This window comes from Tarenaya hassleriana, unplaced genomic scaffold, assembly GCF_000463585.1.
Source record: "Tarenaya hassleriana unplaced genomic scaffold, ASM46358v1 Cleome40, whole genome shotgun sequence".
Lineage (NCBI taxonomy): Eukaryota > Viridiplantae > Streptophyta > Magnoliopsida > Brassicales > Cleomaceae > Tarenaya > Tarenaya hassleriana.
Window position 1 is genome coordinate 437777 of NW_010966882.1, and position 18934 is coordinate 456710.

General features: G+C 33.4%; 2 protein-coding genes across 2 annotated transcripts; one reads left to right on the plus strand and one right to left on the minus strand.

Moving 5' to 3' along the window:
• Positions 1-5828: 5828 nt before the first annotated feature.
• On the minus strand, positions 5829-6667 carry LOC104824621. Its single transcript, XM_010556722.2, has one exon. It carries the CDS (start codon positions 6654-6656, stop codon positions 5979-5981), a length of 678 nt encoding a protein of 225 aa, XP_010555024.1. The 5' UTR covers positions 6657-6667; the 3' UTR covers positions 5829-5978.
• Positions 6668-11197: 4530 nt separating this feature from the next.
• Positions 11198-17266, plus strand: LOC104824622. The gene is made up of 9 exons (XM_010556723.2): positions 11198-11675; positions 12336-12422; positions 12621-12710; positions 13206-13286; positions 13421-13615; positions 13714-15837; positions 16115-16261; positions 16391-16746; positions 16850-17266. The coding sequence occupies exons 1-9, from the start codon at positions 11607-11609 to the stop codon at positions 16983-16985; spliced, it is 3285 nt and encodes a 1094-aa protein (XP_010555025.1). The 5' UTR covers positions 11198-11606; the 3' UTR covers positions 16986-17266.
• Positions 17267-18934: the final 1668 nt, after the last annotated feature.

Consider the following 18934-nt stretch of genomic DNA (forward strand, 5'->3'; position numbering starts at 1 on the left):
AACAACAACAATATAAACTAAAAGAATCTGAATCAAATTATAATTTATTCTATAATGAAGTTTTGTTCCATCCCAATTGGAATTAACTGAAATTTATTAGTATTTTGATTCTAGTTAATTTCGAACCAAAATGGTTCTCGTGTTTTTTAGAATCTTATTGTCAAATACTTTTAAGGTATAATTAGTGTCAACTCAAAATTCTATTAAAATCTTCTTTATAACATATTTTTTTAATCTATAATAGTTTTATTATCCATCATCTAAAATACCTAATTTGTTTTTATTAAATTAAAAAAGTTGTTTCATATATCTTTTTTCTAACCTTTTTCTCTCTTAACCATATTCCTCTTTGTCGACAGTTCTTTTTTCTAAACAAAATCATACTTTATTAATACTATAACGATCGGTTTTTTTAAGTAAATTTAATTGGAGTTGATTAATAAAATTAAAAAGTTTAGAGAAAATTATTATTTTATAGGGATCTTTTAGTATCAAATAAAAGTTTATGAAAAAATTTGAAAAGTTATAAAAAAATAGAGAATTAAATTGTAAATTCTTTTAGGTTTATTCTCTTATAACCCTAGTTTTTTTTACTTTTGTCGTCATTACTCTCCTTCTCTCCCTTTCTCTCACTCCCTCGTCCTCTCTCAAGTACGCAGGTGAAGAAAATTTCAAGGTTATTGAACCCGAGATCGAGGACTAGAGCGAATCTTTCGGGGTTCATCGTTTAGATCGAGGTGAGGAAACTCGACAGAACTTCTCTTTCTTCTATTCGCTTAGACATGATGATAGGGAACGTAGATATCATGCGGTTAGAACTTTAGGATAGACGCCTTAAGTTTTCTTCCGAATTTATGATGTATGTTGATTGTTGATTGATGATTGATGAATGATGATTGATAATTGATGATAGATGATTGATGAATAATGAATGATGATTGATGATTGATAAATTTTCTGTTGAGTGATTATGATTTGCGGCGTCCATGTTATGTGATGACGTTTCTTAATGGATTTATTGGACCGTTAGAATGAGTTGAACTGTTGATATCAATTAAATTTTGGCATGATGTTTAGAAAGATGGAAGAAGCAAAGAATGAAGTTAGGGACTAGGATGTGACCTCAGACTGTGCTAAAAATATTTTAAAAGTGAGTTTTGAGACCATGGTACGGCGGCGATCTGTATGTGATGGTATGATAACAACCCGGGCATGGCAGCGATCCATGTAGAGTGGTAACTCCGGCTACGGCGGCGATCCGTAGAGGGTTATTACTATTGGTTGAGTTTTGAGACCATGGTACGGCGGCGATCCGTATGTGATGGCATAACGAACCCGGGCATGGCAGCGATCCATGTGGAGTGGTAACCTCGACTACGGCGGCGATCCGTAGAGGATTATTACTATTGGTCATGTTTTGATAACTCCGACTACGTCATCGATCCGTAGAGGGTTATAACGACATTTTTGGTTTTGTTTTATAAAAAGAGTTTTAAGCTAAGTCTGAGGGGTACTTAATGGTCCTAGATCTAGACTCGTTTTAAAGAATCGAATAAAGAAAAGTTAGGAGAAGAACGTGAATCGATAGATTGAGTTTTGTTTGTGTTGAATGTTAATTGATTGACTTTGTTTTCTATTTGATTGTCTATGTTGGATACGGAGACTAGGTTTATAGTCTTGCAACCTTACTGAGCTATTCGCATAGTTCACCCCTTCCTTTTTCTCCACATGTGAAAGGTGAAACATATTATTTTGGTTGGATTCGGTAGTTTTCCAGAAAGACGAAGATTTAGAATTTCTATTTTCTTTATTCAATTTATTCATGAAATTAATATTCAGACTTAAGTTATTGAAATTCATTGTTTTAGACTTCCGCTGTAGACTGTGATTTTGATGGTTGATTTTAGAATAAATCAAATTTTTTTTATAACCCAAGTGACGATTCAACGGTATCCGAAATATCGGATTTTGGGTCGTTATAAATACCAAATAATACATAGCTATAGTTGATTTCGATATAAAAACTAAAAAGATCATTTCTCTAAAACAAAAAAAGGACTTCGAAACGAATTGGGAACCAAATAAAAAATGAACAATCAAAAATTTATTTGAAAATGAGTATATTATCGATAAAAATTAAAACGGATTCGAACAAAAACCAAATATAACCGAACTAGATCAAATTCAATATAAAAATTGAATGATTATAATTTTTAAAATTAAAATAATTGGATCCAAATATATCTGAATCAGTCGTCCAATCTATCTCTAAAAGATAAATACCAGTGATTAAACTGAAAATGATTCGTTATTAAATAGACTGGGTGAAGACTCCTTTGATGTACTACTGGTTATTTGGTTATTTTTTTTTAATTGATTATTTTATCATTTTATTTGGTTATATGGAATTACTAAAAATATATAGATATTTATTTGTCTTAAGTGGCATCGACCTGTAACGGAAATCAATTGATTCATTGCCATATCATTAATAGTGTAGCAGTACAACTGTAGAAGTTGTCAAAAGCGAGAAAATTGGTTGACACAATTAAAAAATAATTTTCCAGGTTTTTTTTAAACAAAAAAAGATAAATTGATGTATTTTATTAAAAGTTTACAAGTTATCCTTCTTTTCCACATTTTTTGAAAGTTCGGTTTATATTTCTTGCTAATGGAGTTGATGTTGAACTTGTTTACTGTGGGTAATAACAATGGGCCATGTTGCTTTACTGATTTTATATTATTGAATCTATTAATATTTAGTAATTCATATATTTATGAATAAAGATGTAAAATGTATTAATTTTTAAAATTATCTAAATTTTTCTTTATGTCAAAATTCTAAATTGTTTTCCATAAACTTTTACTTCTTCCGGTTTTCTTTTTCTTTTTCCAATTCCACCTATTATGTAATTGTTTTTCTTTCCTTTTTCCTTTATAACATAATCAATTTATATTTTCACGTTTCATATGAACAAATTTCAATACCAAGATACAAAAACTTTAAAAAATCACAGATTGCAAGAAAATATGAATATACTAAGATTGACCAAGTAAAAAAAAAAGAACGTCATTTCAAAACTCACACGTGATAACGAAATAATTAAATTGTACTTTTAATTATGAATATTCTAGTTGATTAATGAATTAAAATATTTAAAAAATAAATAATTACAATCTTATCAAATATTTCTAGTATTCATACTGCATCATTCATTCACCCAGTCTTACATGACTTTTTTTTTTCCGTGAGCAACTTGTGAATTAACTTCGGAATTGTCTTTTTTTTTATAAATAGTGAGGCTTATAACTATAATTATCTATAATATTATTATATAATTAATTACAAGAATCATCATTAGTGCCATTAAAAGATATCCACGTTTGACACCCCAAAAGATGTGCATTGAATCTATTGATTGGCCTTTCCACCAAGTTAACTATTTGTACTAATAGCCTTTAATGAGTTTCACATAGACGACTTTTCTACGCTGAGATCGCCTAACAAGTTTGATATTTTAAAACGTGATCTATTTTGGACCGACTTCAATCTTTTTTTTTTTATCCACATATTACCAATCAACTTGGGTATATGACTTACCCACCCACCTATTATACGATATATTCCTATATCTAAAAAAATTATAAATTTACGAACTACGTGAATATATTAAGTAACGAGAAGAAAAAAAAAAGAAAACTTAAAATTGTATGTACATATTTTCTCACATTTATTGTTTCTTTTTATAAACCCAAAAATTGACATTTTTTTGAAAAATTGTAAAAAATTTGACATTTTTTAAAAAAATTTCGAAATAAATAGTTAATACACAAACTATATATAATCTTTTCTGAAATATGATTCAAAAAACATTTCGAAACATAGTATGTAATATATTAGCATAGTTTGAATTGCATTGTATATTTTATCTTGTATGGAAAGAAATTTTAATTTAATTAAGTTATTAAATTTAAATTTAATTTAATTTGAGTTTGAATCGAAGAAAAAAAATCGAACCAAATTAAATTGATAACAGAAACGATTTTTATTTAGTTATATTTATTTTATTGTAAACCCTACCTAATATATATATATATATATGAGCAACCAAACTCCAATGGAAATAATCGAACTCTAATAAACTAAATCCCATCATTTTCGATTTCGTTTTGAAACATTTTATAGAAATATTATGAAGAATAAAAATTTTATATCACTCGAAGATTTATAAAATCGAACAACCAACTATTTTAAACTCATTTTTTTTTCTAACTAACCAAAATATATTTTTATCTCTATCTCATTTAGTTTTGACAGAGATGGTTGAGAGAGAAAAATGATATAACTTAATTTAGTACTCTTTAATTATTCAAATAGGAAGTAGTTGTTTCCATCACTATTAAAAAGTTAAAAACCCATTAAGACACAAAGGTACGAATTGACTTTCCTTAATAATAAACTTCTAAACATGCATCTTTCCTTTTAGATTTGTACGTTTATGAAATTTTTTAATTTAAAATTTGTGTCAATATATTGCAAAATAATTAAAATAATATTAAATATAAAATTGGGTTAAAACAATTAAATTAAAGAGATTCACTGGTCAAAGTTCTAATAGTAAACAAAACAAAACAAAAATCCAAAATATTAAATAGTTTCAAGTAAATGAAACTTGTGGAGAAAAATATAGAATTAAATTTATCAATATAGAAAAACTCATAAATAGGGTGGCCATTTCGGTTATTAACCGAGTAACCGAACCAAACCGAACCGAATAAGACATAACCGTACTCGAACCGAATCCGACATCAAAACCGAACGGTTATGATATCTTTAAACCCGAAAAACCGAAACCGAAACCGAACCGAATAAAAAATAACCGAAAAAACCGAGAGAATAATCGATAATTTCTTTGGAAAATTGAACTTTTTACCAAAACCGAACCGAACCCGAACCGAAAAATAACCGAACCAAACCGAACCGAAATTTATATAAAAACCGAATGGTTATAGTTTTTCTATAACCGAAATAACCGAACTGAACCCGAACCGAAACCCGAATTGGCCACCCCTACTCATAAACAAATCTAAAGTGATCAAATGTTTAAATAATTATATAAACTGAAGCTAATATTTTAATAGAAAATAAAGATAAAAAAAACATTTGAACGTGCAAGTGAAGGTGATATAATATGCACAAGACTTAACTATCTCATGCAAGAACAATCACACCATTAGCTTTTTTAGAAAAAGAAGATGAATTCTACATAACTATTTTATTATATAAATTTTTGCATAACAAAGAAAACGCCAATCAAAATAACTATTTTGTTTCATATCTTGTAAATTATATCTTACTTGTTTTCCCACCATAACATTTTCTTATGTGCTTTTATTGTTTGATACTCTTAAGTTTTTACATTTTTTCCGTGCGTTTCTCTTGATTTCCCTATCATGGATATAAATAAATTAACAAAAGTATTTCTTTGACCACAATAAATACCATACACTTATAGTTGATAAAGTAACTTTAAACAATTAAATATGTTCATGTTGAAATTACATGGAAATAATAAAAACAAATAAGTTTGTAACGTAAACAAAACAAGTTTTTAAAATGATTGTAAGGACACGTACGTGGTAGCTAAATAATTAGCTATACCCAATGTGTGTGTGTATATATATATATATATATATTTGGTTTTCTTATTACATTATATATATATATATATATATATATATAAATTTGGAGTTCTTATTACATAGAAAGACCAAGTAAAAAAACGACCTCGTCTTATCGGGTGTGAATACTTATTATATCCGCCAAATTAATATCTTTTATTTCAACCAATGCCAATAAAGTAATCAATTTGTACAACTTGTTCTTAGCAATGAGAAGGCATTCAGGAAACAAAACAATCACCACATACACAAACGGGAAATAAATCTACGGTTAAAGAAGAAATTTCAATACAATTCTATAACACGAACTTTTCGTTCTGCTTCCGATTAAACCCTAAACGGCCGTACGGGGAAGTCCTGATCTCTCGCTCTGAGATCGTCTCGAGCTTCGGCGACCATGTTTGTTCTTTCGACCTTACGAGCTGAACATATTGCTTCTTCAACTCCGGAGTATTACAGATATCACTGCTCTTCCCTTCGTCCTCCTTATTGCTGCTGTTACCTATGAGATTTATGATAAAGCTCGGGGAAACTTTGATCAGTACCTTTCCGTTTAAGCCATGAAAATACTCGAAAGGCGGTGGACTCGAGGGGGTGATGAAATTCACGGGGGATTTCGGATGTAATGGTTCTCGTTCTCGTTCTCGTTCTCGTTCGGCGTTGTTGGGATTGAATATGGAGAGAGAGGACGTGGTTAGGGTTTTGTAAGCGAACCGGTCAATGGGCAAGACGAAGTATGTTTCGCCTTTGATCAGCACATCGTCCATGGCTAGTGGTAGGATCGGACGACCGATGAAGAAAGAATCTGCATGGCTCACCATCTGGTCGGGAAACTCGAACATGACTTCCCCTGCGACGTATTTTCTGGATTCATTTAGGGTTTTGGTGGATCCGTTTTTCCAATAGATGAGTGTTATGGTGGATTGCCGTCTAGGGTTTAGGGGAAAACAAGAACTGATAAGAGATTTGCCCATGAGAGAGAGAGAGAGAGAGAGAGAGAGAGAGAGAGAGAGAGAGAGAGAGAGAGAGAGTTCAAGAATCAAAACTCAAAAGTGATCGCTTGTCCTATTAACAAGAGAAATGAAAGATATGGTGGATCTTGTAGATTTTAAGGGAAAAAGCAGAAAATTGAAGAAGGTTGACTTTTGAAATAGTCAAAGACTGAAATGTTTGGTTTTAATGTGGTGGGGCCAGTGGTCAATCATGTCAGCTTTGACTTTCTAATCTTCCCCTAATTTCCAATAATAACAAAATTGTAAATAACAAGCTCGTGCTCATAATCATAATAATACTTTACCAAAATAATAATAAATAAATAATACACATACAGAAGAATTGTAAAATCACTTAAATGGTTTCACATTATCCGTAAGACTTTTTTTTTCTTTTTTATTTTCCTATTTTATTATTATTTTGATGTATAACACGTTGAACTCGTGAGAATGATGCACACTTATTGGGAAAACAATATCGAAAGTGATAAATCAATTTGGCTAAGGAAACAATAGATTAAAGATCTATAATCTTTAAAGAATTACCACGTTGTCAAAAGCAAATTAAAGGAAATTAAGGGAGAAAGGTAAGTATGTAAATTGTAGTTTGTTGACCAAGTTTTAGCCAAATAGTTATGTTAGGTTATAAGAATTAAACACATGATCCTTAACTATATATGCTTCTTACGTTTGCTTTTTATATAGATTATCCCGACGCATACAACAAAAAAGGAAAGAAGATCGAAAGTTTTTTACGTGTTCCGACTAAATGACTCTAGCGGGTAACGAAAAGAATATTTATCACTCAAATTTGTATATGACGCATTTGTACTGCCCGAGTTCGAACTCCAAATTTGGGGAGAGATTTTGACATGAGTTTCTCCGATTTCTAGAATTAGTCTGAACCTTAATCTAAGATACTTAGTTACTAAAAAAACAAAAAACCCTTAACCATTCGTAATTCTGTCTCACTTTCTTGCCAATTGTCCCTTTTTCTCTCTCGGTCGAAAAGGTGAAGACGAAGACCGTCGGCTTAAGATTCCCTCTCTTGGCATCCTGGTTTGCCACATTCAACAATTTAACCAATATGTATGTATGTAATCACGTTAGCAGACATGTTCATGTATTAATATTGCAACAATACAACTAGTGAGGTTCTAATTATTGCAATGTGTTTAGCATGTCAAATAAGGGCTGCAATTTCGGGTTATCGTTTGGGTTCGATTCGGTTATATTCGGATTACGTTATTTCGGTTTTAAAAAAAATTATAAATCGATCATTTAGTTTCTATATCGAATTATATTTCAATTCCATTGTATTCTATTTCGGTTCAGTTTGAACTTTTTTATAAAAATATTCATTTTCCTAAAAATTTTAGTTTTTCGATTATTTTTTATATTTGACCGAATTCGAATTCATTTTTTCGATTTTCTATAAATAATAATCATATAGTTTTAGGGACGGATCCACGTGTAAATCAATGGGTTCATACACCCCATTTGTTTAATTAAAAATTTTAATTTATTTATCAACTTTATAATTTTAAAATAAATTCGTTAAATACCCATAATAAAATTAGGTTTACCCTAAGATTTTTTTTTTGTGGTCTCCATTCTTTACAATTGTTCTGATTATAAAATTTTCTAAATCCATTACTGAATATTATTCGGTTCAAACCGATTTGGTTAATAACTAAATTGTTCACCCCCTAACTCCAAATACAAAAATCTTGAAAGCCAAATGGTAACCAATACAACCTTCTCCATTATTTTAATGTGATATTTATGATTGTAACCATACTTTTGGGTCATAATAATAGGACTAGATACCATTATGAGGATTTGCGCGCACGTGACAGATTCCCAACAATAGGTTAGACGATATATTAAAGTTAGAGATCGGTTTAGGCTAATTTGGTCGGCTTTGATCTGGTAAGATGTTTTGTTTTCATGTGAAATGTATAATAACCTCTATATATTCTTTAATTATTTGAAATAATACAAGAGAAAATTTCTTCCCAATTATTTAGGTTTTTATTATATTATTTCACACGAAAAATATATAATTTTTATATACATAACTATACGAATAATAAATCGACTAGCGGGATTTGGTATCATATCAAACTAGACTATGACCAAATCAAGTTCCTACATGTACGTTGGAATTCATATAGAGATTGCGTTAGATTAGATACATAAGAGATAATTTCAAGATTACTTGCATGTTTGCCATTTGTGATAAAACATCTTATGAGATTAACCGATAGTGTTGTCTTGTAGGATCTTTAATTAGGACCAAGTTGATCACATGAAGATGATGATCACTATTAGCCCACAATTATTGACTAATTCATATATATATATATATATATATATATTTTTTTTTTTTATAAAAATGTGAATCATATTAATTATATAAACAACTTTACAAAAGAGTTTTATTCCGAAAACAAATTTGGAAACTCATTGTAAGTGGTATATAAAACGATATAGTACCAATCTTGGAGAGGCGATGAAGTAATAATCCGGTATCGGCCAACGGCTGTCAAGAAGATGTTTCTGATTCGTCTGTCCATCTTTAGACGAGTAACCTCCTCGCAATTAGTTCGGTTGCAGAATAAACGTTGATTGCGTTCCCTCCATATGGCCTCCACCGTGACCTGTAGAAGAGTATTAGCTATAATCCGTCGGTTACGTGTATATTATTTAGTTATACACGTACATACAAAGATAAGTTCTTATTGGTGTATATATATACACGTGTATATATTTCACCAAAACATTAAACACTAGTTTGAATCAAAGCCCAACAGCCATAGGATCCAAAAAGAATTTAGGCCCAAATACTTTTAAACTCCTAAAGATGGAAAGCCTTGCAAAAGCCTCGCACAATGTTGTACAGAAACATTTTTTTATTGGATCAATTTGTCATTATAACAATTTCTTATCTAATTGATATTTTGAAATTTTAATTTCTGCACTTTCCCCACATTCGAAAGATAAAAATTCTCACATTTTAGCAAGATTGTAGTTTTTTTAGGGCAAAAGCATTATAGTAGTAATACTATTTTTCACACTATTATTTTACATTATTTTTTAAATGAGCAAATTAATAGTTCTAATTTTTTACACTATACTTTCATATCTACACTATTTTTGACTAATGAATTAAGTGAAATAGTATAGTTTTTTTTAATATAATCATTTAATTATATCCACAAACTAGATATTCATTTTAGGGATCGAAGTTTTGGTTCAAATTACTAAAAAAAGAATCAAATGTAATTGAAAGATTTGATATCATTTTCAAACCGAACTATATAAAAATGGTGACGTTTTTAGAAAATTAAATATCACGAAACCGAACTAAATCAGAATGAATATAAAAAAACAAGAAAAAATAAAAATATACTAAACAAAATATACATTTTTTTTTTGTGAAATCGAGACCAAACCCAATCGAATAATCATTATATTGAAATCGATCCAAATAATGAGTCGTGCTATTATTAATGAGTAATAGTTTTTTGATATTTTACATCGACGTTTTAGTCGGCTGTTTATTTAAAATAAAAATTCGATATCAAATCATAAAACTTTAGATATCATTGTGTCAAAATATAAACAAAATGAGATGTAAAAATGTATGATATCGATATTTTATCATTTTTAAATATTTTTAAATATTGAGTATTTTATTATTTTTAAAAACCTAATATTTCAGATTTTGAATTAAACCTTTGACATTTTAAAACTTTTTCTCAAGAAATCGAATAAAGTTATAGGAATTTATAATAATTTAGATATCTAATATTATACTTTGGTTTGATTGAGATATGATATAGCAAAGTCAAGGGCTATATAAAAGATATATGAAAGCAGTCGACGAAGTTGTTTGAAAAATTGATTATATGCAGATTAGATCAGATTTTAAGATGCAATTCAAATAAAGACATATAAAAGTTATACAAAGGAATAAATACACAATAAAAATAATAAAAATTTCTTCAATTCTTGTATATGATTTTTTTTGTGGGTCTATGAGCATATTGTTTGTGTTAACTATTTTTTAGGTATTTTTGGAAAATCTGCCATTTATTGTTGATGAAATTTACAAATTGAGTGTAAAATGTTTTCCAAAGTCTTCTTTTTTTCGTGAACACATATAGTATAATAATTTACCAAATCGTTTTCTTCGCGTTGCTGACGTGGCGGATGACTCAACGCCTCGTCATCCGTCAAATATTTACAAGTTCAATATTTTTTGTATAAAAATCGACGAATTTATATTTAATTTGGAAGTTGGAAAAGTTCGATATTAATATATCAGATATCTCCAAATTCGATAATTTTTTTAGGATTTTCCCTATTTTATTTTATCAATTAAGTTGACTTCAGACGTGATTTCATAGCCAGGTGGTAGTTCTGTAATTAAAGTAACATTTCGGGCATTTTACGATCAATTTATTGAAATACAAGGATTTTTTTTTTTCTATCTACGATTTAGAATATTCCTTGGTCTCTCTCTCACAAGCTACAATAACTGAGTAGTGCGTAGTAGATCATGCCATGTCTTCTAGATTCTCCGCTTCACAATTTTCCCTCACTTTCTCTCGCGTCTGCTAAATGTTTTCTAGCCTTCCAAACAAGGCATTCTCGAATTTTCTCGGTCTACCGACGGCTCGTTTTTCTACTATTCGGATCGATTTGAAACTAGAGCTGAAGAAGTTGCTGCGTTTGGTTTCTCAATTCTCAGATCGTAGGGAAATTTCCTGAAGTTTCTTCAAGATCGATGATCATGTCAATGAGGACTAGGTTCCGTGAATGCAGGAGGTGTTTCGATTTTTCAGGTTTTAGGTTGAGTTGTGTGAATTTCGTGGAGTTTTCCGCGGGTGAAGGGTTTTAGGAGCTTTGCTCGGAATTCTGTTTATGTCGAGTAACGGAAGGATGGCTTCGGATCTTAGCCGGACTGGTCCAGTGGAGAGAGATATTGAGCAGGTAGTTATTGGTTCAGTTAATCTAGGTCTTGTGATGATTCTCGTGTTAAGATTGTTTTAGTACTTCTAATGAGTCGTTAATAGAAAGACCGTTTTGGAATCAGATTGTTTTCTGATGATGTTTTAGGTAAGATAAGATCGTTTTAGTCAGGCGGATCCTAAGAACTAAAATGTGTTTCAAATTCTGGATTCCTGATTGTGCTTTAGCTTAATACTAGAATTCTAGCGCACTGCGAGAGTTCCTGAGTTCGGTTCCAGCTACTAAATGGAGATGATTAGAATCGATTCTGGTTACCTGACAAAATTCTTCGATTTGCGGAATTCATCTGTCTTACCAGACTTTGGAGCATTTGATGATTAGCTGAGGTTTCAATTTACTGCGACTTTCCTGAGCAAACAGTTCATTTCTGACTTTTATTCTATAGTTTCAAGTGTATAGCTGGGGATGATCGGATGCAAGCGTTCAGATGATAAGTTGGTTCATTTGTGTTTAAGATAATTGGTTAAGCCCCCTTTTTTGGGTCAGGAGAGACCTTTGATTGTGCGCACTGGTTCTTATCTTTGTTATTCACTAGTTTTTCTTCTGTTCTTATTTCTGAGCTAAAATCTGTCATTGTCACGAGTTCACATACTCAAAGTTTTTGGATTAAATTGGACTCAGGCCATCACTGCCCTAAAAAAGGGAGCTTACTTGCTTAAGTACGGAAGACGGGGAAAGCCTAAGTTCTGTCCATTTCAACTTTCTAATGTAAGTTGGTTGAAATTTCCTTTGAGTTGCTTGTTAGCCATGTTGTTTAAGAATTTCCAGCACTACCACACTGTTGCCATTTATTTTCTGAGGCGTGTTTAGTTACTATATGTTCATTTTTTCCCCTACTGATCGTGTGCGTGATAGCATTGTTCAGCCTAATTTAATAAACTCGTTGCCTTTCTTTTTTTTCCTAAGGATGAAACTGTTTTGATCTGGTTCTCTGGAAAGGAGGAGAAACATCTTAAGCTGTTCCAAGTTTCTAGAATCATATCTGGCCAGCGCACTGTAAGTTTCTATATGTGCGGACAACCCGGTCTTTTTCATTTTCCCTGAGCTGGTGATGAAATGTTTAGAGTAGATTCAACAGTCCTGTAAAGGTTGCTTAAACCTAGTCTTCATGCACTGACTTTTGGTGGATTAGATCTCTATTTTTTCATATAAGAAGTATCTTCTGATCATTTTTATGTTCTAGGGTGCAGTTCTTTGGTTGATTGTTCTTGTAACATGATCATAAATGTTGTTTCTGGCCTTCCCAATTGATGCATAACACCAGGAAGACCTATATTCTTTTCTTTGAATTTGTTTTTTCAGAAGGATTCAAATCCTTTAGTTTTTGTGTTCATTCCATATCTGATTTTACTCATCAGCTTATCATCTTACTTCAGTTAGGCAGATTGGTCTTGCTCTTGGTTGGCATTTGATGTTAAGTTTCCTTTACTGTCAAGGTGTATTTTGGCCCATACATATTTGGTGCAATTGACTGATAATCTTGCTGTGTAGCCTATTTTTCAGAGGTATCCACGTCCCGAGAAGGAATATCAGTCATTTTCTCTGATATATAACGAGAGGTCATTGGATTTGGTGAGATTTTATAGCTCTTCTTTTACATTATTTTCTTTGTTCTGGTTTCTCTTTGACATACCAAATTTGTTATTCAAAATGTTTGTGTGATTATAGGAAGTTCTTTAATCTGGTGTTAGGATTTTATTTGGTAGATCTGCAAGGATAAAGATGAGGCTGAGGTGTGGTTTAGTGGTCTGAAAGCCTTGATTTCACGCTTCCATCAACGGAGATGGAGAACAGAATCGAGAAGTGATGGCACACCATCTGAAGCTAATAGCCCAAGAACATATACCAGGCGAAGCTCCCCTTTGCATTCTCCATTTAGTAGCAATGAGAGTTTTCAGAAGGTAAAAGAATCAAATGTGCCTCCAAAATTTTTTGATAAAGATTTACCGCCTAATTTCGGTGTACGTGTTAATTAAGAACTTATCCATTTACCTTCCAGGGTGGTTCTAATCACCATCTTCATAGTCCATACGGGAGTCCCCCTAAGAATGGTCTTGACAAAACATTTTCAGACGTGACATTATATGCTGTTCCTCCAAAGGGATTTTTTCCTTCGGACTCTGCGGCAGTTTCAGTTCACTCTTTGCCATCTCCAGGGCCGGACTGCGTGCATGGTCATATGAAGGGCATGAGCATGGATGCTTTTAGAGTTAGTCTGTCAAGTGCAATTAGTTCCTCGAGCCATGGTTCTGGTAATGATGAAGGAGATGCATTGGGAGATGTTTTCATCTGGGGAGAAGGCATAGGGGAAGGTGTTTTGGGAGGTGGAAACCGTAGAATTGGAAGTTCCTTTGACATCATAATGGATTCCTTAGTGCCAAAAGCTTTAGAATCTACAATAGTACTTGACGTCCAAAATATTGCTTGTGGTGGACAGCACACTGTCCTTGTGACAAAACAAGGAGAAATTTTCTCTTGGGGAGAGGAATTTGGAGGCAGGCTAGGCCATGGTGTTGATTCCGATGTTCAACATCCAAAACTCATTGATGCACTCGGTAACACAAATATCGAACTTGTGGCATGTGGCGAATACCATAGTTGTGCAGTTACCCTATCGGGAGATTTGTATACCTGGGGTAAAGGGGATTTTGGTGTTCTTGGACATGGAAATGAAGTAAGTCACTGGTTCCCAAAAAGAGTAAATTTCCTGTTGGAGGGCATACATGTATCCTCCATTGCTTGTGGGCCTTACCACACAGCTGTTGTTACCTCTGCTGGACAGTTGTTTACTTTTGGTGATGGGACCTTCGGTGTATTGGGCCACGGAGACAGAAAAAGTGTGTCCGTACCTAGAGAGGTCGAATCTTTGAAAGGTCTCCGTACTGTCCGTGCAGCCTGTGGTGTATGGCACACAGCGGCGGTTGTTGAAGTCATGATTGGGAGCTCAAGCTCCAGTAACTGCTCTTCAGGGAAGCTCTTTACATGGGGTGATGGTGATAAGGGTCGTCTTGGCCACGGCGACAAAGAACAGAGACTCAAGCCTACCTGTGTTGCCGCCCTTGTCGAGCCCAATTTTTGCCAAGTTGCCTGTGGACACAGTCTGACAGTCGCACTTACAACATCGGGCCACGTATATACTATGGGCAGTCCTGTTTATGGTCAGCTTGGAAATCCACATGCAGATGGAAAGGTTCCAACCCGTGTTGAAGGCAAACTTCACAAGAGTTTCGTGGAAGAGATTGCCTGTGGTGCTTATCATATTGCAGTGTTAACTTCGAGAACCGAGGTTTACTCTTGGGGAAAGGGATCGAATGGTAGATTAGGTCATGGGGATGTAGAGGATAGAAATACCCCGACATTGGTGGATGCACTGAAGGATAAACAAGTGAAAAGTATTGCCTGTGGCACTAATTTCACCGCAGCTGTCTGCCTTCACAAGTGGGCGTTGGGGATGGACCAGTCATCGTGCTCGGGTTGTCGCCAGCCTTTCAATTTCAAGAGAAAGCGGCACAACTGCTATAACTGTGGACTAGTATTTTGCCACTCATGCAGCAGTAAAAAGTCTCTGAAGGCTTCTATGGCACCGAATCCGAACAAACCATATCGGGTGTGTGACAAGTGTTTTAACAAATTAAAGAAGGCTATGGAAACTGATCCATCATCTCATTCTTCTCTGAGTAGAAGAGGAAGCATCAACCAAGGATCAGATTCTATTGACAAAGATCAGAAGTTGGATTCTAGATCCGATGGACAGTTGGCTAGATTTTCGTCGTTGGAGTCCATGAGGCAAGTGAATGGTCGGTCTAAGAAGAACAAGAAGTACGAATTCAATAGCAGTCGTGTCTCTCCAATTCCGAGCGGATGCTCTCAAAGAGGTGCACTAAACATATCCAAGTCCTTCAATCCGGTGTTTGGATCCTCGAAGAAGTTCTTCTCAGCTTCTGTTCCTGGTTCTCGAATTGTGTCGCGGGCAACTTCTCCGATATCAAGACGTCCTAGCCCACCTCGCTCAACGACACCAACTCCCACTCTCAGTGGACTAACCACACCTAAATTTGTCGTGGATGATGCTAAGAGAACCAATGATAGCCTCAGTCAAGAGATTGTTAAGCTACGAGCCCAGGTACCTTGCTTCTCGACCCTATAAACTTTCCTTTTTCTTGCCCAAATCTTTATCGCTCATGACGTATTTCCTGCAACTTTCTCATGAATGCTTATATATCTTGTGAAGCTTCAAATGTAGCAAGTATCTTACTACTCACACATTTTTCCCAGAATGGCAACGCTCTGAATTGGTGTGCCCATGATATCTGAATCCATATCGGAAAACTTAATTAAATACATCGTTGTCACGTTTTCTCTTTAGATGCTGTCTTGCTAACTGGTAAACGATATCTCAGGTTGAAAATCTAACGCGGAAGGCAGAGCTTCAAGAATCCGAGCTTGAAAGAACGGCGAAACAACTAAAAGAAGCATTAGCAATCGCTAGCGAAGAAACAGCGAGATGCAAGGCGGCAAAAGAAGTCATAAAATCACTTACCGCTCAGGTAATTTCAAAGTTTTCCTCAACGCTGTATCCATTTACCGATAATTCTTTCTTCCAATAATCCTCTTTTTATTCATTTTCAAAGCATCAATTTTTTCTCTCTTTTTTTTTGTTTCAACGTACCATACAGTTAAAAGACATGGCTGAAAGATTACCCGTAGTATCTGCTCGGACCATCAAGTCTCCTTCCTTGGGTTCGTTTGGCTCAAGCCCTTCTAACTCTATCTTAGACCGACCAAGTAGCCAACCGACATTCCAAGAACCCGAGCCAGATGGGCCAGACCCCACATCGTTTTCCAACGGAAGCAGCACACCCGAGGCAAGTTACCGGCATCAAGGGAATCCCGAAAAAACGAATAGAGCCGGAAACCACCGAGCAAAGGAGAGCGAAGCGAACGAATGGGTCGAACAAGATGAGCCCGGAGTGTACATCACTCTCACCGCCTTACCCGGAGGGGCAAGGGATCTCAAGCGTGTTCGTTTCAGGTACGTTTTCCATTACGATAAATATTGATCTGATAGATATGATATGTTAGCGGGATGAAACTCAGAGTTCCGGCCCTTTTTTTTTGTTTTGTTTGGGTTTCAGTCGGAAGAGGTTTAGCGAGAAACAAGCGGAGCAATGGTGGGCAGAGAATAGAGGAAGAGTATACGAGCAATACAATGTACGTATGGTTGATAAATCCAGTGTGGGTGTAGGAAGTGAAGATAATATGCCTCATTGAATTTTTTTTATTTTTTATTTTTACCGAAATCGGATTTTTCGCCTCTCGTATATATTTTCCTCGTCAAAATATTTTCCTACCATTTTGGTTTTCGATTAGGCCTTTTGTTTTTTCTTGTTCGTCTTCTTTGGGTTAGAATGTGCTTTTTGGTGTGTGTTTTGGTTTGGGAATTTAGAGAAATTGTAGATTCCTTTGTGGGTAACAAAAACTGTATACTCTATAAAGCACTGCTCCCTTTACAATTTTATCAATCTCCAATAAAATTCGTAACTTCTGGTTTCTGGTGTAGAAATAATTACCATAGAAAAGATGCAAGTCCTCTTTGTTCTTGTACCCGACAATTAGTGATGGCAAAATGAGCTAGGCTCGCGAGCTGGCTCGCGGTTGGCTCGTTTTTTATCGAGTTGGGCTGAAAAAATAAAAGAACAAATAAAAACGGGCCGAATGAGCCAGCTCGAGACGAGCCCGAGTCTATCTGGGCTAGCTCGGTCGGCTCGTGAGTTGGCTCGCGAGCTGACATTAAAAAAATATTAGTGTTTCATACTTTAATTTATTAACTTCTTTTGTTTATATAACAAATTAAAATTCATGATATGTTGATGTTAGGTGTATATTTTTTGTTATATTTTGATGTTGTTGGTGTATGACACTTTTTATATTGATGTTGATGTATATTTTTTGTTATATTTTGATGTTGTTGGTGTATTACACTTTATATTGGTTTGGTTTTGTTAATTTTTCTTGATTTAGATATAGTTTTATGGATTGTTATGTTAAATATTTTATGTTATGTTTTGAATGAATTCAAAATATTGTTACGTAGACTTTAAATGATTAATTTTAATGTAATTTTAAAAAAATTTCGGATAATTAGATAAAAACGGGTTGGCTCGCGAGCCGGCTTGGAGCTCGGATAATTTGGTCTAGGTCAGAGTTTTTCTAGCTCGTAAAAAATAGGACGAACGGGCTGAGCCAAAAATAAACTGGCTCGAGACGAGCCGGTCCGGGCCGGTCCGAGCCAGCCCGTTTTACATCACTACCGACAATTAAAAAACAGAAAAATCTTTAAAGAAATCACTGAGTGACCATTTTAGGTTCATTCGGTCTTTTTTTGGTTTTATTTATTCAATTTTTGTATTAAATTTGATTTGGTTTGTTTTTTATATTCGGTTCAATTTTTATTAATTAAAAATATTCAATTTCTAAAAACATTGGGTTTTCAGTTACTTTTATATTTAGTTTGATTTATGCTAGTTTTTATCACGGAAATATTTATTTAAAAAAGAAATTTTCAATTTTTCAATTATTTTCAAATTTGGAAAAAATTATCTGTTTAAATTTTATACCAAATTCGATTTAATTGCTGTGATATTTTATTCATTTGGCATCAATTAGGTTTTGGATAAAATAGTCACACCATGTTATATATATATATATATATATATAGACGAACGTAGAAAGATACGGAGTCTTTAGGATATGGAAAATCCAAGTCATTAATGACTTTTGATTGGACAACTCAGAAGAAGTTACAAGCTCTAAAAAGGAAGACTAGTAGTCACAAAAAACCGTTTATCTCCTCTCCTCATACATCCTTCAATAGCATCGTACAAATGATGGTTATATATATCGTTCCCTATTATTACAAAACGCAATAAAATTCTCCCTTTAAGTTTAACGCATATTGCATCAAATACGACCTTCTAAATTCAGAAACTTATTGATTTTTTAATTTATAACTTACTATAATCATCGAATTCTCTCACCTTTTATAGACTCACATTTCCTCGATTCTCTTCATCCTTGCATGCACCATTAGAGAAGCAAATAAGATCTATGGAAGAGGTACGTGTTCCTGCAACTTTTATAAATTCTGTATATTTCATATACAAAGTACTGTTCAAATCCAATTACACATACATAATTATATATATACATATATATATATA